Source organism: Papaver somniferum, chromosome 9, assembly GCF_003573695.1.
Source record: "Papaver somniferum cultivar HN1 chromosome 9, ASM357369v1, whole genome shotgun sequence".
Classification (NCBI taxonomy): Eukaryota; Viridiplantae; Streptophyta; class Magnoliopsida; order Ranunculales; family Papaveraceae; genus Papaver; species Papaver somniferum.
Window position 1 is genome coordinate 13587500 of NC_039366.1, and position 24475 is coordinate 13611974.

A 24475-nucleotide genomic window follows, 5' to 3' on the forward strand; every position below is an offset into this window, starting at 1 on the left:
CTCTGCTTCAACATTTCGCTCCAGGAGCCTCTTCAACGTTCTCTCTAGAAGCCGCTTCGCTTCAACATTTCGTTCCAGGAGACGCTTCAACATCCTCTCCAGAAGCCGCTTCGCTTCAACTTTTCGCTCCAGGAGCAGCTTCAACGTCCTCTCCAGAAGCCGCTCCGCTTCAATGTTTCGCTCAGGAGTCGCTTCAACGTCTCACCTCCAGAAGCCTTTCCTCTTCAACTTTTCGCTCCATGAGCCGCTTCAACGTCCTCTCCAGAAGCCGCTATGCTTCAATGTTTCGCTCCAGGAGCCGTTTCAACGTCTCACTTCCAGAAGCCGCTCCTCTTCAACGTTTCGCTCCAGGAGTCGCTTCAACGTCTCACCTCCAGAAGCCGTTCCTCTTCAACGTTTCGCTTCAGAAGACGCTTCAACGTTCTCTCCATAAGTTGTCACTCCTTCCTACCGAGGTTCGTTCCCGTAGCCGCCACTCCTCCCTGTCAAGGATTGTGATCGCAGCCAGCCAAATCTCTTCTGATCATAGCTGCTGCCAAGAATTGCTACTGCTCGTTTGTTGACTAGCCAGATCTTCACCATAGAAACAACCACTACGAAGTTTCACGTGGAAGAAGTAATAGAGTCACCAGTACAGATGCAAGATGATGTCTTTATCGCAGTCAATCTATAACTTTCCATGCCTCCAGCACTCCGTGGTCAAGCCAACTCTCCATGGCTCCAGCACTTCACGGTCAAGCCAACTCTCCATGGCTCCGACACTCTATGGTTAAGTTAGCGCCAACGCTCCAGCATTCCGTGATCCAGCCAGCAAGCCTTCCGAGTGCCATTTCCACCGTTTCACGGACTGAAGCCATCAGCGCCATCATCACCACTTAGTAGCCAAAATTACAGCGCCATCATCACCACTTAGTAGCCAAAATTACAGCGCCATCATCATTGTTTGGTAGCCAAAGTTCCAGCGCCATATTTTCATCATTCCATGGACTGAAGCCAGTTTCACCATTCCGTGGACTGAAGCCAGTTTCACCATTCTATAGACTAAAGCCAGTTTCCACCATTCCACGGACTGAAGCCAGTTTCCACCATTCCGAGCAAGCAGCGCTATTCCGAGGTCAGCCATCTCCGCACAACCAAGATTGAAGCACCATATCTGCCAGGGTTGCAACGCAATATTCCACTGTTCCGCGAACCAAAGCCATTGGCGCCCTTTTTGCCATTTCTGTGTTTGGGCCAGCCAACAACGTTATCATTACCATTCCATGACTAAGGTAGCAACATCACCATCAGCGATTCATGGAAGAAGTTGCAGCGCCAAGACCGGCACTACGGGGCCAAGCCAGAAGTATGTCAAGCCACCAGTGCAAAGATTATGAATTCCTCATGCTTCCTGCCAAAGAGGACTGAAGTAAGCTACACTTGGGGACTGAAGCCTCCTTCAGGTTTAGAAGTTTAAACGCAGTCACCGTCTTACCACCGAATGCAATGGAAGCTGATGCGCGTCGTTTACACAACAAACTAATTGAATTCTTTCCACACTTTTTACTGGTAATATAATGGCAAGGAGTTCGTTCCCACGAAGAGCAGGGAGTTTTAGTTGTTAAATAGTGACCGAAAGGGGGGTTTTTATATTTTAATTAAAGTAACTAATAAAAAATAATAATAAGAATTTGTTTTAAACAATAAGAAGAAAGATGACTAGGGAATCTTTCGCCTTCACTGAACTGAAACTTAATTGAATACAAGTTTATCTATTGTTGAATTTATATTGTTAGCAACCGTACAATAACAATAAGCTTTGCTATCCTCGGGATTCCTGTTGTCACTGGATACGGAAGCGCTTGACTACCAGTTTCTATCCAACTAACTGATTAAAGATTTTTTCTGTGGTTGTAGTAATGAGGTTCAAACTCTCGGACTTGTGAAGGATAATTTTTTTAGAAAATAAATATATATACAAATATTGACAAATTGGTAGAGAGTTACTGGGACTAAGGACTTGGCCAATTCTCATGCATATGGTACATTTTATTTATCCTTAACAATTATCGCTCAAAACATAAAATGTAAGGACTCTTATTTTGCCAATACAGATTCTCAAAATATTAGTTATAAATCGTAAGCATGGGACATCAAACATTTAAGCAAGCATGACGCATCAAATAAAATGATAACTAATTAATCAAAATCATTTTTCAATTTTAAATCAATGCAAAAGTCATAAAAATAATAAATTAAATTTACCAGAATGACGAAAATCGCCTCCTCCGTTGTCCCAATGAAGGGTTTAGTTCATCATGGTGAAATACCTCTCAAAATATTTTATTAAGCTCATTTGGTGTTTACAATAAAGAGAAGAAGAGAAAATGGTGTGAAACTGTAATCTGCGACGCAGAAAAAACGGTGTCTAGAATAAACGATAAAATTTAACTGTTGTTGTCGCTATGGTTCTAAGACCCACACCTACGACCCACGAGCCACTGTCGTTGTCACTGTTGAAGAACGACGGTTTCTGAGAGTCTGTTCTTCGTGTTCTTCATCTTCACCAGCAGCATAAAACAGCAGCAGGAAGCTTGCTGTTCATGGTGATTTCTTGCTCCTCAGTTCTCCTCAAGCCCCCAAACTCTCGACAACCCTTCTATGTGATATCAGAAACCTATTTATACTCCTCAGCCTCATTTAATCACGCCCAATTACTCTCAAATATTCTCATTTACTCGGGCAGTAAAGAGAGAATATTTTTGAGATATTTCTTTCCTTTCTTGCCTTCTCACGCTGTCGATTAGTGTTTTCACGCTCCAACATGCTGCAAACTCGTACCAAATTGATTCACACTCATGCAACAAAGTGTCTCCCACGAATTAAACTCGACAATGTTGAGTTTTTCTCACCAAATAATACACGACTCTGTTTTCTCCAACTCGATTATCTAGCCAATTGTGACCCAAAATAACATCTGGAAAAGCTTCCTTAATCCTCTAGGAACAAACTCAACCAATTACAGCTCTTGAATCTCTCTAAAACACGTCCGAAAAATCGATCGAAAATCTGCATGTGCGCTGCCAGTTTTCCCGCCAAAAAGCTTCCTTTGAATTTGAGAAGAAGATGTCCTCCCCCTAATCCTGCACGGGTGTCCCTTTAGCACTTGCCCTGGGGTGCACATAGTAAATTTTGGGTGGAAATAATAATTTTTCTGGGTTCCTCCGGGACATTTCTGTGACGCTTCCGGTGCATTTATGGGGTGCCTTTAACACTTTATATTGGGGTGTACAACACCACTTTTTGAGCCCATTTCTCCGCAAGGGATTATTTCTCTAAAATTTCCTACAAGAACACAAAATGACACAATAAGTACTTAATCGAGTCTAACAATATAGAAAATTGAGAAAAAAATAGACATATAAATGCTTCTATCACTAACCCACCAAGAATAAGATCTCAAGGTGTAGATTAACCGAATGCTTTACACTCTGTGAATCAGGTTGATCCTAGCATCAGACGCATAGGATCCACCCGCTTACTAGTGTTATCTTTATACGCAATTGCTTAACAGAATCCCTTTGTCAGCTCTTGCGATTTACTACTTGTGGAAAGAGCTGATGTGACAATTACACGTATCACACAACCCTAAACTAGTAGAAGAAATATCGGTTGGTTAATTTAATTGATCACTTTAAATAACCCCTCAATATTCTTAAACATAAAAAATAATAAAGATAATCAACAATAAAATAAAACTTGAAATAAACTTGGTTTAAGAATTCAAAGCTTCATTGTTCATGATTTTGAAATCATCCCTAATGAAAAAAAAGTTTACTTACTCATAACTAAAAAGTAATAATAATTAAATAAAAAAAAAAAAAAAAAATTGAAACTAAATATAAAAGCTCACAAGGAAAGCCAGGGAGGGAAACTTTATTTCTCTGTGTTTTTGTCTCTGGCTACAAAAGGAATGAAAGAAGAAGTGATTTTCTCTCAAGTTTTTGGCTCATATTTATAGCTATCAAATACCCTGGACGATCCACAAAACTCGTACAAGATAGGTAACGAAAGTCGGTGGAGTTTATCCTGCTGATACTTCAGTGAAACGCGGTGTATTCCAGTAGCGTAAGTATGGTTTCCGTTCCGTTCGATCCTCTGAGAACCCTTTCCATCTTTATCTGTACCGTCAATCTAACCAGCCACGATGATCCGTAGCACACAAAATCATCACCTTCCTCTCTACGCGTCATACGCCTCAGATCTTGGGCAGAAGTACTGCAATCACATCCTTACCACCTTCCTCCTATTCTTCTCATTCTCTACTGATCACGAGCAATACCAAGTTACCGTTTACTTCTCCGACTTCTTCTCTTCTTCATCAACCAATCACCGGAGTTTCCATCTTCACCGTAACTTCCATGAATGGCATCGTCTCTTTTTTTATCTCGGGCATCTCTTCATCCTTTCTCATTACGAGCTGCTCCCAATATGGACTCCTCTTGTATGCCAGACCCAAGCTCCATTCATCACAACAACTCGAACTTTCCATCGCTTCCATGAATCACAACTCATTACGGCAAGGAAAATTTCTTGTTTGGTCCTAAGCCCATAAGGTTATTTATAGTAGGATCCAACCGGATTAATTAGTTATCTACAGGTCCATATTTAACCAAAACATGGAAATGACCAGAAACTCCTTGTTGCCAAACGTGTGTTCCTGCACACCTTTAATATCTAATATAATTCGATATTCTTCTCTCTTCCATAAAGAAACCTAATTTATCTACATATATAATAAAAAAAACATAGTAGAAGACCTAGACGTTCTGATTTGTGAAGTTTGAGAATAAGTCTACATATGTGTTTGCTGAAAAAATAGCATAAAATGGTATGAATTAGTAGTACATATATGATGTACTGAAAAAACCCTGTTTTATTTTAACCAATATGATACATCGATAGTTTTTTTTATCTTTTACTGTTCAAATCAGCAGCGCAACAATGTTTTAGGAGATAGATTCCCTATTACATAATTCAAAAACTTATGAAAGTTCTTGAATAAGAAATCAACATCATGAGCTAATCCTTATTTGAAGAGGACCAAGCAGCAACATCTTCTCCAGAAACTAATGCAACATCTTCTCCAGGAACTAAGCATATGCTAGTGGATAAAAAACCTGCAAAATATAAGAGTACATATATGATATACTCCCAAAAACTAAAAAGCTACACAAATTGAAACTGAAAAAAGGCTCAGAATTTTCAGTACATAACTTCCATACTCATTAAAAAACCATTCTTATGCTTACATATATGAATCTGTGTGTTAGACACTATGAATTTGCAGTACATAAATGATATACTGAAAATAAAACTAGTTAATTTGCAGTTAATAAATGGTATACTCAAAAAAGTTCCTAGTGTTTGGACTAGATATAGACATCTTGAACCTGTACATGCGACCAAAACGTAACAATATTGACACAACCATGATGAACAACGGATAAAAATGAGTATTACATGCAATATGCACTGATTCAGCTAATTACAATTCTAGATAATCTAATGTATTAACAAGCAATTAAGAACCGTACATATATACACGAAACATTGAACACATCAAAGTAATAACAAGCAATTACGAACCGTACATATATACACGAAACATTGAACACATCAAAGTAATACTGCTCTCGTACAAACAAAACATTGAACACATCAAAATAATACTGCTCATTTTACATGAAACTAACCTGAAAAAATTATCAATCGAATTACAATCCACTACGACGAACAACAACGAACCTGTAAAAACAAAACAAAAAATCATGTTACCTTTAGGTAATCCATATATGAATTGCTGATTCATTATCTAAATCAACTCCAAGATAAGAAAAGACCGATGAATCTACGAACATAACAGAATTAAAGCAGTTCTTTTTAGTATTCCATATTTGTACCTCTGATTTATAACTAAAAATCAAAGAACATAGTTCAGTATTACACATACGTACTCATCGATGGAACCCAAAACTCTGAATAAAACATAATCAAAAAAAGTTTCTATCAGTACGCCATATACGTACTGCATACTCATGAACTAAAAATCAACTTCATGTAAAGAAGAATTGATGAAACGATGAATATAACCGAATGAAAGCACATATTTCATTATTACACTTACATACTCATGGATCGAACCCAAAAAAGTGGCAAAAATCTGATTAAAACATAATCAAAAGAATTTTATATCAGTACACCGTATACGTACTGTCAATTCATACACAAAACCAAACTGTAACAAAGCTAAAGACATAAAAGCGTCATGAAAACCGATTTGATCTTCATAATACAATTGAAAAACAAATCAAAAGAAGAAAACAAATAAAATAATCAAAGAAGATGATTAGAAAACATACCTGGAATAAAATATCATATATTTATTGCTGGATCAAACAATCTCAAACAACAACAAATTTATTATTTATGTCTAGATCTGAACTATTTTCATCAAAAACCATCAGTACATCATATATGTACTGATGGTTAATACACAAAAACAAACTAAAAACCCAACAAAATGAAAGTAAAATATCAGATCTACTAACGAAATGTATATAAAACATGATTATCTATCTAGATCCGAACTAAATATGAGATCTCCAACAACAGACTAAGATGAATTGAAAAATCAACATAGGAATCAAATATAAACCAAATACCTTGACTAATTCTTAGTTGATTTTCTTGATCTGTAGGAAGTAACAACTTCATATACAATATCTCAATTGATTTCGCCATTAGACTGAAAATCAAATCCAAATAGTTTCAAAAAAATATGAGACAACATTAAAACTAACTAAATCTCGGCTAATGAAACAAGATTGAAATAAATAATCTTGCGTTCGACGATTAAAACCCAAGAATTTTTTCCTTCTTCTAGCTGCTCTCCGATTTGGATCTGAGAGATTGAAATGAAAAGAGAAAAAATGAAATGAAATTTAGTTACCCTGTTTTTATATACATGAGGGTGTTTTTGGAATTTAAAAATATGTCTCATGTATCTCGCACATGTATGGGACCTGGGAATAAAATTTTAGGTCCAATTTTCTTTTTTCTTTAAAACTTTGGACCTCTTGTTACTGGGCTTTTGTGGGTGGACCTGCCACTAACTAGTATCACTAAACTAGTACCTATAGGTAATTCCTACTTACAGAAATTCCCAATTACTGTAGATAATCAATGGCAGCAGCAGCACCGGCTGTTAAACCCCATTTCCAAGAACGACCCATTTCTTCTAATATCTTCAATAACCTACTGACCCATTTGAATTTGAGAATCACTCTGAACCATCCCCATCTTGATCATCACGATCATCAGCATCACCGGACGGTGGTTTTTTTTCTTTCTGTTGAGGTCGAGGAAGAAGGTGGTGGTGCCCTGAGTAACACAGCGGGTGTCTTCAACAGATTTGGAATTCCTGCCTCCCCCTTTATAAAATACCGCACTGCCTTTAGCAGTTCCTTTGAAACTTGAATGCCGCTTAGCAAAGTGACTGCCCTTAACGTACATCGGAGGTCCCAATGGCACTTGTTGAAAAATGACCATTTTTCCCTTTCAGTCTTCCGAGTTCTTGTTTTTCCCATAACTTCTTCATACGAGCTCAGAATGACTTCGTTTTTTCGCCATTGTCTTTGTCTACTCGTCCTCTACACAATGAAAAGTAGAAATTTTGTACGTGAACGAGTTCCAATTAGTCTTTGGCTCTTCTCCACTTGTAACTATCTTCTTTTTATTGCACAATCAAGTGTCAATTCACTTCTTTTGGGTGATTCATCTATAGAAACACAAATAAGAGAAAAAAAAAAGCGTAACATACAATAATTTGCAAGAAAATCAACAAATAATAGCATGGGATTGACACCAAATATATGTGAAGTATGCACTTATCAAATTCCCCCACACTTGCCTTTTGCTAGTCCTCGAGCAAACTAAACTAAACTACAACAACTCCATTCCGCCGAGGATACGGTTGCACTTAGCATACGCAACAAGCCTTTAAACCCCTAGGTGTCCCTAGTGGACGACTTATAGTCTCGTGAGGTTTTACGAGAGGTATACCCACAAAACCTACTCCAACTTCAAAACGTTCCAACGTCCCAAGCATCCAAAGAGTTATGAGGACATAGAGTTTCTCATGCTACTAATAAGAAGTTAGAAATACCAAACAACATATTCTCATTCTTAAATGTTGGGTGAGAAATAACCACACTGAGAGAACGCGTGTTTGAGAGCGATCAATAAGAATTTCGCCTCGACTTCTGCCTCACTTAAATGGATTTTATGATAATTACACTCAATAAGATGGCTTTTTATGGGTCTCACATGTGTGCAGGTAGGAATGAAGAGACAAATCCTACACACGTTGAATGGTGGGAAGGAAACCTTCCGAAATATTTCTGGAGACCACACAAAATCGTGGAAAATAAATTTTTTTTCTGATGATCTCTAAGAAAGGAAATCAACCATATGCAAGGATGGGAGTACTTACCACCTTCACATCCGATCGGCAGTGATGAAAGCACCACTCTCACAGCATCCAATAGAAATGTAGTCTTCAACTCGTCTTCTTCATCTTCTTATTCGTCTTCAGTCTTCAACTGTTGATGATAAACTCTTGAACTTCGTAGAACTTTGACAATTTGCAACTCTTTTCCTTAATTTCCTAGTTGCTTGAAACTTCTTTATATATTTTTCTTCCCCATGACCTTATTGAATAAATAACAATCTAAATGCAAATCTTTTTGTATTTTCTCTTTTTTTTAGTATATATATATATTTTTTTTTTGTATTTTTTTTTTAAAAAAAAAGATTGCAACTACAAAAATAATAACAAAATTAAAATTAACATGGCCATGAAAGAAGTACTTTACCACTTGATTCTTCACAACTTGTATCGTCTTTTATGTCATAAACTCCATTAATTCTCATCTTTTGATTTTCTTCGCTCTTGTAATAAGTCTTCAACATGTATATAAAATCTGCTCATTGTATGTTGCTTTACTCGGATATAAAATTTGCTCTTCCTTGTACTGTTGTTTGTAAATCTCAAATGTCTTCAACTTTCCTTGTAGATTTTGATGTCGCTCCACTTGTTGATGATGATGGTGTTTCTATGGATCGGTTGTTGGCAAGAGAGAGAATGATGCTAACTGCAAATCAAACTACAAGAAGGTGGTTTTCATCTATAGACGTCACCCTCATGATTGACAAAATTAGCACTCAAGAGATCAAAGAGTAGTGCTTCTATTGGTGGGAGGTTGGGTAGCTCACCATTGTACCCGGAATTAACGTACGGTGACACACACTCAAAAGAAAGATCTTTAGTCAGCTACAAAGAAAATTTGGTCTAGTGCCTCTGTTGATTTGAAAATAGGTAGTCTCCACTAATGATTGATCAGCAACTCTAATAATGCATTTCTCGCTTCTCCTCATTTGCATCACTGGCATGATTAAATCCATTATTTAACACTCTAACAAGCAAAAAATCCGAACGTAGTTCCCTAACACTTCCAAATTCAGTTATGTCGGTCAGAATTCTCTATGAAAACATACCTAGAAGTATGCTAGTGAATCTAAAATCTCTACAAGTTGGAGGTTTTTATGCAAAATTTACAAAATTCTATATGCAAAATACTCCCCCACACTTAAATTTTACATTTTCCACAATGTAATTGGCTCATCCTAAGTAAAACCAAGGTGGGAAATCAAAATATGATATGAAAAGCTAAGAAAAATAAAATACAAAAGATAGAGATACAAAACCGATGGGTTGCCTCCCATTTAGCGCTTAGTTATACGTCCTCAGCCCGACTTGGAATTCTCCAAATTACTCCTCCATAGGAAGTAAATCACGAAGCTCAATTTCATCAACATCCACTGTAGTGAAGTTCTCGTAGTATGGCTTCAGTCTATGGCTGTTGATCTTGAAAACTTTCCCAGTTTTAGGACTGGTTATTTCAACTGCACCATGAGGAAAAACATTAGTAACAACAAATGGTCCCACCCATCGGGACCTTAGCTTGCCAGGAAATAACTTAAGACGAGAATTAAATAAAAGAACTTTTTGCCCCACAACAAAACTTTTTCGGGAAATCATTTTGTCGTGGAATAACTTCGTCTTTTCCTTGTATATACGAGAGCTCTCGTAAGCATCGTCACGTATTTCCTCTAGCTCATTTATTTGTAGCTTCCTTTGTTTCCCAGCTTCATCATACTCCATGTTGTACATCTTTACCTCCCAAAAAGCCTTATGCTCAAATTCAACTGGGAGATGACAAGTTTTGCCATAAACCATCTGATATGGAGACATACCAATTGGTGTTTTATACGCCGTTCTATACGCCCAAAGTGCATCATTAATCCTGAAGCTCCAATCTTTTCTCGTAGTATTGACAGTTTTATCCAGAATTGACTTAATTGCACGATTTGAAATTTCAGCTTGCCCACTAGTTTATGGGTGATACGGCGTACCGACCTTGTGTGTAATGTTATACTTCTTGAGGATAGCATGAAAGGATTTCTTGAAATTAGAACCTCCATCATTGATAACCACTCGTGGTGTACCATGTCTAGAGAAAATATATTCCTTCACAAACTCACGAACAACTTGAGAATCATTAGTAGGGTGGCTTTAGCTTCCACCCATTTTGAAACATAATCCACAGCAAGAAGTATATAAAATTTTCCATTCGAATTAACAAAAGGGCCCATAAAATCAATACCCCACACATCGAAAATCTCTACATGAAGAATCGGTGTGAGTGGCATTTGATTTCGAGCACCTAGATTTCCCGTTCGTTAACATCTATCACAAGATTTGCAAAAAGCATATGCATCCTCAAATAAGGTAGGCCAACAAAAACCACTCTCAAGCACTTTGAGAGAAGTACGTTTAGAACCAAAATGACCACCACAAGCATAAGAATGACAAAAAGATAGAATTGATTGAAATTCAGAGTTCGGTATGCACCTGCGGATAATCTGATCAGCACCATATTTCCACAAGTAGGGCTCATCCCACACATACTGTTTGGTTATCTTCTTAAGCTTAAGCTTTTGAAAATTAGACATGGTACTAGGTACTTGCCTTGTAACCAAATAATTCACTATATCAGCATACCAAGGTGTTGATTCTTCAATTGAGAATACTTGCTCGTATGGAAAACGATCTTGTAAGGGAAGTTCTTCTTCGGAGACAATAAGTCTACTAAGATGATCAGCAACAGTATTTTCAACACCTTTCTTGTCTCTGATTTCAATATTGAATTCTTGTAGCAAAAGAATCCATCTTATGAGTCTTGGCTTGGCCTCCTTCTTTTTTAATAGGTACGGAAGTGTTGCATGATCAGAATATACAATCACTTTTATACCCACTAAATAAGCTCTGAAATTTTCCTAATTCAAATATTATAGCCAGCAACTCTTTCTCAGTGGTTGAATAATTGATTTGAGCCTCATTAAGGGTCCTTGATGCATAATAATTCACATGTGACCTCATGTTCGCTTTCTGACCCAAAACAACTCCGACTGCATAATCACTTGCATCACACATTAACTCGAACGACAAACTCCAGTCAGGTGACTTAATAATTGGCGCATTAGTCAACATCTTCTTTAATTTGTCAAAGGCATCCTTGCACTCCTGATCGAAGTTAAAGGCAACCTCCTTTTGCAACAATTTGCACACCGGCATTGATATTTTGGAGAAATCTTTGATAAACCGCCTATAAAAACCTACATGACCAAGAAACGAGCGAATATCCCTCACCGAAGTGAGGTATTGTAAGTTTCTTATTAAGTCTATCTTTTCTTTTTCCACCTCGAGCCCTTGAGAGGACACGATGTGACCGAGCACTATACCATGGTTTACCATAAAGTAGCATTTCTCCCAGTTTAAAACAAGATTAGTGTCTATGCATCTTTTAAGAACAAGTTCAAGATTATTTAAACAAATATCAAATGAATCACCATAAACACTGAAATCATCCATAAATACCTCAATGATGTTTTACACATAGTCGGAAAATATACTGACCATACATCTTTGAAAAGTGGCAGGCGCATTGGAAATACCAAACAACATTCTTCTATATGCAAATGTACCGAAAGGACAGTAAATGTAGTCTTCTCTTGATCCTCCGGTGCAATAACTATTTGATTGTATCCCGAATAACCGTCCAAAAAGCAATAATGTGAATCTCCCGCCAGCCTCTCTAACATCTTATCAATGAAAGGCAAAGGAAAGTGATCCTTTCGGGTAGCCGAATTGAGCTTTCTGTAGTCTATCCACACTCGCCATCCTGTTTGAACTCTTGTAGGAACAAGTTCATCATCTTAATTTCTGACAACAGTGACACCTGATTTCTTAGGCACCACTGTTATAGTTTTGAAAGTGGTAGTAAAAGTTCGTTGCTCGGACTTGAATAGATTTTTAAAACAAAAATATACAAAAAAATATTAACAATGGGAGAGAGGTACTGGGACTAGGATTCCGCCAAATTCATTTCTTAAGGTTCAAATAATAATTCTTTTATCAATAATAGCTCGAAAAATATATTAAATATATCGACTCTAATTTATTGCCAAGATAGATTCTCAAAATATTAGGTGTAAATGTTAAGCATGGGACATCAAATCATCTAAGATAAGCATGACCCACAAATCAAATCACAACTAATTAATTTAAATCATAATTTCAATTAAAATTAATGCAAAAGTCATGAAAAGAATTAAATATAATTACCCAAGTGTCAAATAAGGCTTCCTCCATCGCCCCAGTGTTGGGATTTAGCTTCTCATATTAATCATAATCTCAAAATACATGTATGTTGCTCAAAAGTTGATTAAAATGAGTAAAACAGTGAATGTACGACCAACAGAAGGCGTCACAAAAAGAACGATAAGAGACAGGTGCTACTGATATTTAGACTGCGTTGCGACCCATAGATGCGCGTCTTAGACAATGTTCATAAACGACTGCTCTCGAGAGTCCGTTCTTCGTGTTCATCAGCAGCAGCAGCAGAGTTTTGTTAAACTCTGATTTCGCCTTCTCTAGCTCTCCCTAGCTCCCAAAACTCTCGACAACCTTTCCCAAACTGTTTTTCCTTGTATTTATAGTGAATTGGAGCCAAAAATCCGACCATTGATTGCATATATTCTCCATTTAATCCAAATATTCTCGGCTGCCAATAATAACGAAAATTTCCAAAATTAACTTTGTCACACATTAGAATTGGTTCTGCACACTCCAATTCAGCTCTCCCACGCCTAGTAAGTCGTCGAACGTCCCTTAATCACTTCCATGCATAGCCAAAACACACACAACAGCGTGTACAGGGTGTGTTCAGTCCGTGTAGATCTGTTTTGAGATCGAGAATCAAATCGATATTTCCAACCAATTCCGATCAAATTAGACACCCAAACTTTGTTCCTTATGCCAAATCACATCTTTCTGCCAATTTTCAGCGATTGAATCGCACTCTAACCCATTCATTTTGACAATCAAAATTCTGCCAGTTAAAAACTTCATTTCCCGCCAAAAACACAAATTCAAATTTTTGAAGAAGGTGCCCCTTATACAGAGTGCTGGGGTGCGAATATCAATTGGGGTGGAAATAGTAATTTTTATGGGTTCCTCCGGGACATTTCTGGGATGCCTCTGGTGCATTTCTGGGGTGCCTACGGTACATTTCTCCGGGGTGTTAAACACTGCTTTTTGAGCCCATTTCTCTGCAAGGGCTTATTTCTCTAAAATTTCCTACAAGAACACAAAATAACACAATAAGTACTTAATCGAGTCTAACAATACAGAAAATTGAGAACAAAATAGACACATAAATGCGTCTATCAAATACCCCCAAACTTATTATTTGCTAGTCCTCGAGCAAATTTATTCTAGAAAGGAGAATCATTTGAACCCCTAGGTGGCCCTAGTGGCGGAGTGTTGTCTCCGGAGGGTTCACCAGAGGTGTACCCACAAAACCTTTACTCATACCCTATCTATCTAGAACGAACCTTGGAAGGCACTAAAGAATCTCCTTGGTTGGCATACTTATTGACTACAAGAGGAAGTACCCTGATGCAAAATTCCAATTGATGTACACGAGTTTGCACTCAAGCATACTAAAATTCATATATAAGTGACAGAGCTCTACTCAGATAGTTGCACTATGGACATCATATTCGGAGTCAAACTAATCATATGGATAGATCAAGAAGATGGATATAGAAAAACATAGATGGTTTTGATGTTTACTAAGTGAACGGCGTTTCCCATATCTGTCTGAAGGCCTCTGCAAATATGAACCTATCCTAATGGACTGAGATACCGGTCTGACTAATATCAACACTGCTGGCATATACAAGGGAACCAGCGGTCAATAACTTAAATCTAGATCAACAAACTGGCAAATACAAGGGAACCAGCAGTTGACTACACTGGAAAATACAAGGGAACAAACGGCATGAATAGATCTTTTTGATCCAAGCGCATGCTTCTTGTCAGCAGATTACACGATAGTTCCCACGGGTCCTGCATTCCACGCTTGCTTAGGAGACGGAAACAGGGAGAACACACGCATATTGTTATCCAAGTGTTAATACTTATTCCAATTGGTCTAACTGGTCCGGTCTTAACTTTTTTTTTTTTTTATAGTAACTCAATCACTCTAATTCACCCTAGTAGTGGTAACAACTTGAATCGTGTGCCCCACCTAATCACTTTGAGAAACATAGTTTAAAATGAAAAAATAAAATAAAAATAGAAGTGAAAAGGACTCAACGAAATATGGTGAAACTATCATGTTATTTCTAACACCTGAGCTCTGTGCCTTTATGAATAGACTCTTCTAGATGTTTCCATCTAATCAGATTGGTTCCTCAACTCCTACAACCAACATGCTTCCATCCACTTAGATTAGTTAGTGCCTACCTCAATACGCATAAATTTCTAGGCTCTGGAGTTTATTTATTGCAACTAAAAAGTTTCTCCCATACCCCCAAACTTAAATCTAACATTGTCCTCAATGTTCTAAAGATGAAACTAAAAGCATGAACAAGGAGAAATTGTTACCATTTGAAGCGAAGGAGTTAAGGAAAGATATTACCGTGTTGCATGAGCATGGGATACCTCCCAAGAAGTGCTAAGTTTAAAGTCTTCAGCCAGACTTAGAAAAGGATTGGTCAACTCGAACCATAAAGTAACAGTCGAAATAACTGTGGGTCTTCAAAACCAAAAAGAGCTGACCATAAGAAACTGCAGTGAACCAAGAAAATGGACAAGAAAAGCATGCCCTTACCTAGTTTCCTGAAAACTATCGCTAAATGCGGTTCAGGCTCAGGTTCTATGAAAGGGTCTAAATAGAATATTTTCATTGGTTGCGTTTCTTCATAGGTTGGATCCAAATTATTAGGTACTAGAGTCTGGAAAAACTCAAATAAGAACTTGGAATCACAAAGTAATAACCTAAATAATTGCGGATCCTATAAGTCAATCAGATATGACTTACATAATTGACCACAGTGAGAATAGTGGTCATTCTTAAGCAAATGTGTCGATTCTAATTTCCTAAGGCATTTAGGTTTAGTCTCACAACTTAATATTCGACACATTTGGAATATAAACGTTCCCACAGTTGGAAGAAAACTATTTGGTGGGAAAACAAAGTCAATCTGGGGATCATAGCCTGGGCAAACCACATCAACCAGAGGATGGGTTTCTAACGACTGAACTTCTTCCTGGACATCATTAGGTTCGGGAAAACGAGTATGAAGGTAATCTTGTAAAATTTTCGAGGCAGAGATATCAAGTCCTAAGTGAAGGGACTTTCTGAGAGTTAAAGGTAGGTACTATGAAGGTGATAATCACCCCCAAACTTAGAGTTTTTAGTGTCTCTAGATAGACTAGTTACAATCTCCCTAATTTCTGGATCATTAGATTCTTGAAAATGGTCAATTGATTCTTCTAATTTATTATCAGGTAGTGCATATTTACTCATCTCTACGGGTATATCTTCTTCATCTAATACTATTGTTTCTAAGTCGCTAGACTCTAAAACAGAATTTTCGGAATAAACCCGTTCCTCTAAACCACTATCGGCTTCGTAATCAAAAGGAAAAACTACATCGTCTAAAACGGTGGTATCCCTAATCAAATCCTCGTCCTTTTGAATAGGTGAATAATCATAAAAATTATTTGGATTTGAACTAGAAATAATATAATCATTATAAAGCTCAATTGGATTAATAGATTCCTGATCACTATGCCTACATATTTCAGATTCTTCATTACTACTATCCTCATCATCATAATAGTACAAAGATGATTGAACCTTATCTAAATAAGTAGTGTCTTTTATTCTAACCTCATCCTCTAGATTGGGCAAATATTCACTATTGATATCAAGGTTAGAATTGGAAACACTATTTTGGAAATTTAGATTATTTCGAGCAGCATTAGCTAACTGTTCATTTTCTGCCTCTAAACGTGCTTGAATTTCACTGAGCGTAACACTTATATGTTCACAAGTCTCATTGAATATCTTAGACCGTTGTGTACTCTCTTCTCTTGAACTAACTGCACGTTCATACTCCCTTCGAATTTGTTGGTGGGTTTCTTCTAGAGATTGAATAGGTTTAGAAATGTCATAATCAGGACTAGTTCTTAAGTAATTTTCCAAAAACGCATGACTAGTACTATAATATTCCTGATTTTCTTGCTCTAAGACCAATTCGTGTGTGGATAGTAATTAGGATCACTATGGTATGAACCATAACCTTGAAAAGGTTGGCGTTCCCAACTACTATTCCCACCATGGTCATAAAACTGATGATGTCCATATTCAAATTCAGGTCGATACTCATTGTATTGGCTTCTATCATACCAGTTCGACATTCTTAAATGCAAGGGAATTCTACACAACCACAAACAAGGCCGACTCGACTCCACCAAAACAAACCTAAATATTTCTAGCAAACAAAAAGCATGATGGCTCCACTTAGATTGTTTCTAGACCAGCTTCTATCTTTCGAAAGGGAATTCGTTGCAATTTGAGCAAACCTCTCTGGAACCAATCCGAGTCAAAGTAAGTTGAATTGAGGAGAGGGAAGCTCAGTGGAGCTTTGATACCCAAGGCCTCACCGCTATCACAAGGAGGCGCAGTCACACATTCAACTCACAGAAACCATCATGAACTTTGGAGTGTGCTTAAAGAGTAACCAATATTTTTCGAATGAGTTTCCTATTAAGCTCGTTACCCTATCGGTCTCGTTCTATTCCAAATTTTAAGCTTGGGTTCGCGTTAGGTTTCGTTTTCCTAAGGCGGGCAAGAAGGGAGCGGTGATGAAATCCAAACCCTTATCTTGTATTGGGAACCTTGCCCTTTACTAGGAATTTAAAAACAGTCCAAATTCATCCTCAATCAATGAATCACCTTAAGGAATACAGTAACTCGCTTACAGGAGATTCGCGAGTGTTTCTCATCCATACACCCGAAATTACCAAAATCAGCAGAAACGGTTTCACCCACAAACACCAAGTTATTTCTATGTTTATGACCCGCAACAGTTTCTGGACCGATCTATCTATCTGTTCTTTTTTTTAGTGCAACGTCAAAAGTTGGAATCATTTTCTGAACTTAATGGAAATCACACGGTGGGTTTACGACGTGAGTCTCAAGAATGGGCAAAGCAGAATTTGATTTGTATGCACGCAAAGAATGTAAACAGAGACAACAATGGTGACTGACTGAATATGTTCGAATGTGTAATGAACTTAGACCGGCGGCTAGTGAAGCTTATGAAAAGTGGTAAGAACTGAACCATTAACTGTAATTTCTCTTCCTATTTTTTTCCCTTTCTTGGTGGTAGAAGCTATTGGTGGTCCATTTTCCAAATATTGGACTTTCAGGTATATTCTCTTTACAGAAGCATTAAGGGTGGAAAGCACTACGTGATTAAGGTAACTATCATTTCCCGATGTATATGTGCATATATATTCATGTTTTTTTAGATAGCTTTTATCTTAACGGGTTAAAGTGATTGTTGATTTTATCTTAATCCTTCCAACGAAGAAAGTAAACTCAAAGCCTAATAGTAGTTTCGTAATCTTCTTGATGGTTGTTGGCGGGTTGTGCTTTACGCTACAATGGCGACATGCACACCAAGTTACTTCCTTTTGATAATTGTCTGTGAATTACATTTCCATTAAGGTCTCATTTTAGGCTTACCAAAAGTCTCATTAGAAAGGCGGGGAGAAACAAAAGTCTCCGTAGCAATCTAAGAACAACATTAAGAAATGATTTGCAACTCAAGCCAACAATCTATTATAATTGGGCATCAATGTACATTAAGAAAGATTTTAGGAGCAATTGGTATCAATCACATAAAATAGGCTTATATTAATCATATAAAATCATCACATACATCATCACGTGGTAAAAAATTGGAAAGGGGTCTAGCAACAAGCTGAGTCCCGACCGCTTTTTAAATGACAACCACTAGCCTATGAAAAAAAAAACTCTCCAACTTTGACATTTATATCATTACTAGCCATATAATTACGAAGCCTCTTTAGGAATGTGATAGTATCATCGCCGAGTTCACCTAAAGTAGTGAAGGCAAGGACCCTCAAACCCAAACCATGCTCCGTACATTTCTCAAGATATTTAACACATTTGCGATCAATAGCATTGGCAAGGGCCTTCACTGGGGTAAAGGTACGTACTCAATCACTTGTGAAGGGAGAGACAACGGTCACATCCATGCACACATCACGCCCATCAATCCAATTATGAACTAGAATGTCTGCAGGTCTTAAGACCAAGCCATTATTAGAGATGAGACCTAAGTCAACCTCCTTTCTAGCTGGGACACCGGCACGGTAACTTATATCAGCGATTATGTCACGAACCAGATCATTCGGAACTTAAGCCCGACTTCCATAGCACAATGTAGAGCGTGATCTCCAAGAATATCCATGTCTCTGCCACAACAAGGACAAGTACTCCCCTCCTCGAATAGTGGTATACCCAGTCTATAACACATAACCGCGTTGAATTGTCTAGGACCTATCTTCTGATTAAGCCCCTCGATTGGAACAGCCAGCAAGTAATCTTATGCATGTTTATCTTTCCTTATTTATTTATTTATTTATTTTTCTTTTTTGATCAGAAGAGAAAAAATATACAGAGGGTGCTTACCAGAGGTAGGAAAAAAATGAAAACAAAACAGAAGGATCCATAAAGATTGCACCCAGTTATTAAGTATTGAGCTTGAAAATTTCAGATGTACTCTTCTTTTAGTTCATTTAATTAACTTTTTTTCGTCCCGTTAATGAACTAGCCCGTCCATTGACTTTTTATATATACTAAAACTGGTCTGACCGTGTAATTAGATAATGATTGGACAATCAAAGAAATGAACGCAAATTTTTTGGATCCATTATTTCTATCACATTCTATGGTTGTAATTCATCAGTTAAACACAAAAAATGAACACAGATATAATAAAGTTCTTTTCGTCTTTCTTCTTCCGAGTAAATCTCAGACTTCCCTGGCCGGTTTGATGTGTTATTCCTTTTAGTGATTTTCTACGTCCTTCACCCAACACTCCCGGCGTCAGGTTTTATTCAAGAGATACGGAAAAACATCTGTTTCCTTCCCTTGTTGTTTCTTTTCTCCTCTGCTCAGCACTTCCGGTTCCGCTGCTGTTGGTGTCTTAGCCAGGGTATATACGGGCAGAGAGGTATGGGGTCACATCCATATCGTATATGTACAACTCCAGGCGAAGTCAGTTCAGGAGGATTATTTTATAAACATTTAGATAGTTTTTCGAATTTTTCACCTCTACAAAGTGTTTCTTTGCAAATTATTGTTCTTTCACTTCTACCCCATTTCATTCATATGGTATTGTCAAGGTTCCATCAACCCTTACTTGTTTCTCAAATACTGGTAAGGCTTATTAATTATTATGCTTTAATTATTTTCTGAGTACGGATATATGTAACTGTTATACATGTTATATATACAGGGAGGTATACTTGCTAGTCCATGGATTCTTGGCTATGAATTTCTAAAAATATCAACTGGCAGGCCTGTCGGGATTACGTATTTCCTATTCGCCAAAGATGGATTTCAAGTAGTAGACATGCTTGCTCATTTCAGTTCCATGTTTTTTATATTTAAAGTTGGAGTTCAAATGGATCCCAAAATATTAAAGAGAGCTAAGTGGCGAACATACATCATTGGATTCTGTTGTACCCTTTGCTCTTATTTTACTGGAGAATCATTAGCCCATATAGTGAAAAATGATAAGATACCGGGATTAAGGCCACCTGCAAGGCCAGGAGGGTTTAACAACTCTACCAAAATAATAAATCTATTCAGCATGATTTCTTTTCCGGTTATCACTTATGTACTCACTGATCTCAACATTCTTAACTCTGACCTAGGCAGTTTAGCAACTCATGTAGCAATGGTTGCTGATTTTCTTCATACGTTTGAAAAGCTCTTTAGCGTACTCTACCATGCATTGTTAAGCAAAAATCCAGCACATGGACGAATTGCAGTGTATCTCCTGTTGGGGACGTTGATATACATATGTTTAATTGTGCGTCCGGCAGCATTATGGATTGTAAAGAATACACCTGAAGGGAGACCAGTAAGTGATGTTTATATTTCCTTAATAATGATTTCAGTTCTGCTGTGTGGTCTAGCTAGTGAATATTGTGGATTAAGTGGTACGGTTGGGGCATTCTTTCTTGGTTTGGCTATACCTGATGGTCCACCTTTAGGATCTGCTCTAGTTCAGAAGCTGCGCATTGTGACTGTATTTTTCATGCCTCTACATATGGGTATAGTTGGATATAAGACGGACATTCACAAAGTCAGTTTTGTATATCTATGGCGGGTTTTACTGGTAATTGTTGGTTGTTTCATTGGAAAGATTGTCGGGCTTTTTATCCCAGCTGTGCTTCTTGGAGGAGTCTCTGCGCGCGACAGTTTGTTGCTTGGACTTATTATGAACTTTAAAGGAATTGTTGAGGTTTCCCAACTTAGCACCTGGATAGATAATCAAAAGAAAAATGTACGTACGTCTTGCAGAATAGCATCTCTAGCTACCAAGTAAATTTGAATATTTAATTAACATGTTTTTTCTAATTTACTCTGCAGAATACTTTTGCTGCAGCAAATACACTCATGGTTCTCGCACTTGTAGTGCAAGTAGCAGTTATTACACCCACGGTGAAATACCTCTATGACCCTTCATCGAAATACTTAGCCTACAAAGGAAGGTCAATTATGCAGTCGAATGAAGTCAATTCAGATTTTCGTGTGCTAGTATGTGTTCACACCCAAGATGATGTTCCAGGAATTATCAAACTCCTTGAAGCCTCTAATCCTACCAAACTCCACCCCCTCACCGTCTACCTTCTTCATCTCATTGAACTCGTCGGTCGTGCTACTCCTCTCCTTATTGCCCACCCAATGCATAAACGTTTTTCCACATCAAACCCTACCAAATCGGAAATAATAATCAATGTCTTCCAACAATTCCAAAATCGACACCAGCACCTTGTTACAGTTCATCCCTTCTCCACCATCTCTCCGTATGCTTCCATGCACAACGATATATGCAGCATGTCGGTTGACAACAGGACTGCTCTCATAATCTTCCCTTTCTGCAGGCAAGATGTAGTAAGTAAGAGGGAAGATCTGGATAGACAAAATATTTCTAGTCGTTGTATCAAAACCATTCTTCAGAATCTATTGCGAAACTCTCCATGCTCAGTCGGGATCTTAATTGATGGTAGTAATCCCCAAACAAAATCTACTTGCTTCTTACCGGACACGCCTTACCGCGTGATAGTACTATTTTTTGGTGGCCCGGACGACCGAGAAGCATTGGCCTTTGCAATGAATATGATTCATCATCCGTCCGTACTAGTTACTCTTGTTAGGTATTATGGTCCTGCAAGGCTATCATCCGACGAAGTTATTGACTATGGCAGTGAATCTGTTCGCATCGATGTTGAGAGACAGAAGTTTCTTGATGATGAATTGGTAGACCATTTCAGGGTTAACACAATGCATGAAGAAACGTTGATGTATAAAGAAGTAGAGGTTAACGATGGTGCGGAAACAATATGGTCAGTCCGGTCACTTCGTGAAGATTTTGATCTTATGCTTGTAGGAAGACAACAAATCAGCGATTCAAAAATAGTTTCAGAATTAGCTAGTAATTGGGCTGAATGCGAAGAGCTAGGAGCTGTCGGAGACATGGTAACATCTCCTGACTATGATGCTGAGGGCTCCATCTTAATAATTCACCAACGGCTAGTTGTTAGTTCATCTTCGAAAAGATAATGGTATTTGCTAAATGATCTCCAATTTGTAGAATCATGTACACCATATTACAGAGACAAGAGTACCATGTTATGAATTTGTATGAGCAGATTAGGTTTCTCCAGAGTGGGAATGGAATGTAAATTTGTACCCTTCAGTTGAACAGTGTACTCTTTCTGGATTCATCCCCAAAAAAATGTACTAATTCCAGACAACCTTCCTCCAATTAAACCAACAAGTTCATGACATCCAAAGGAACAAAGTCATGTGAATCTGTAATGTAAGCAATGGGTGATGGTTACAATTTTTCCAAATAGAAGAGCAAGGCTAAAAAAAGGAAACGGTAAAAAGTAAAGTTTTGTGAAAGCGAAAAAAATGTGAGCTCATATGGGCACGTTTTCTTCAGGAGAGCTGAAAATTGTGGGAACCCTATCCACATTGTGCTTGTAATATCATTGCTCAGTATGTTCTCTGTTGCAGTTGATATTTAAACACATGGGTTTCTTTATGAACGAACAATGTGGGACTATAATTTTTTTTTGAAGCGGATAGCCCAATAGCTCCTCCAGACATAAGCCCATGTGTCACAGTTGGGCATGGATTGTGTTGTTGAATGCTAATAGGGAAACTTAGGCGCAGGCCCCAAAAAATAATATTTTCATCGTCAAACCCACAATTAATTTTAGGTACCGTGACATCCAAAATATTTTCATCGTCAAATAGGGAAATTATTAACAATCAATACATAACTCGTTATGCATACTATTTTTTCAGGCATAACTTGCTATGCAGCCTAATTTTTCAGGGGTATAATTGACAACGCAACTTGGATATAACATATCTAAAAATCCGCACGTTGGAATTTTACCAATTTTATATCGTTGGAAATCTTTTTAAGGGAGCTACACAACGAGTACAAACAACAATATCAAATTTTTGTTTTTCACGAAAAAATCGGAGGTGATCATCATTTTAGGCAAAATTTTCGAAAATTTGATACATAACCATTATGCAGCCGCCAAAAAGGATGCATAACGCATTATGCAGACGCATAACGAATTATGCAACCATTTTCTCCACTGTATAACAAAGTTATGCATCTATAACAAGTTATGTAGCCATTGTATTAGTGCGTACATAAAAAATAGATACACAATGCATTATGCATCTATTTTCTCGATGCATAAAAGATTGTGCAACAATTTTCTCGATGCATAATGCATTATGCAGCTGTATTTTCGGATGCATAACAGGTTATGCCTCTATTTTTGCGACTGCTTAACATGTTATGCAGATATTATTGTAGGTGCATGACAAGTTATGCAGTCTTTGTTTTTGTTGGTTTTAGTAGTGACAAAAAATTTGTTGCACAACGTGTTATGTAACCATTTTCTGGGCAATATCACAAGTTATACATTAGCTTTTGTAGATCCATAACAGGTTATGCATCCATTTTCATAACTACATATCAACTTATCCATCAATTTTTATAGATGCATGATAAATTATGCAGCCACTACAAACAAGAAAACACTTACGAAATAAAAATTGAATTTGTCATTCCTAGGCAAAGCTCAAGGAAAATCAAATGAAAATCAAAGAAAACTTGACATGGAGCCACACTCATTTTCGGAATTCGACTTGGCGTTGAGTTTTTCGCATCAGCACTATCTACAATTATGAAATCTCAAAAAGTAACAACTTAGAGCAAAATATAATCCATATCAGTTAGCGTAAAAAAAATTCATTAATTAAGTGCTTACGCATATTTCATTGTTTCCCAGAAGCCTAACAATTAACAACTCACCACTTTGTCATTCTTGTAAATCTCTACTAAGTCAGTGTATGGACCAAGATCCCGAGGCATCTTAGAAAGAGGACGCTTAGAAGGAGAACCTGCAACACCGGTGTCGCTACCTATTGTACACCTTTTCTCCAACTTCTCTAAATTCAAGGTTCAAGGAGTCCATTTGCAGAAATAACAGTTAATCATTAGTAATATAGAATTAATTAAGAAAGAACATATATACATACCCATCACACTCTTCTTCCCATTCAATTATATGTGGATTACGATTACGTAGTGACAA

At 37.5% G+C, this 24475-nt stretch overlaps 1 protein-coding gene across 1 annotated transcript; it reads left to right on the plus strand.

Annotated features, from left to right (window-relative positions):
• The first annotated feature begins 19554 nt into the window (after nt 1–19554).
• LOC113309237 (cation/H(+) antiporter 15-like) lies at nt 19555–22600 on the plus strand. Its single transcript, XM_026557643.1, has 3 exons — nt 19555–19991; nt 20071–21126; nt 21213–22600. Exons 1-3 carry the CDS (start codon nt 19788–19790, stop codon nt 22404–22406), a joined length of 2454 nt encoding a protein of 817 aa, XP_026413428.1. The 5' UTR covers nt 19555–19787; the 3' UTR covers nt 22407–22600.
• The last annotated feature ends 1875 nt before the right edge of the window (nt 22601–24475 follow it).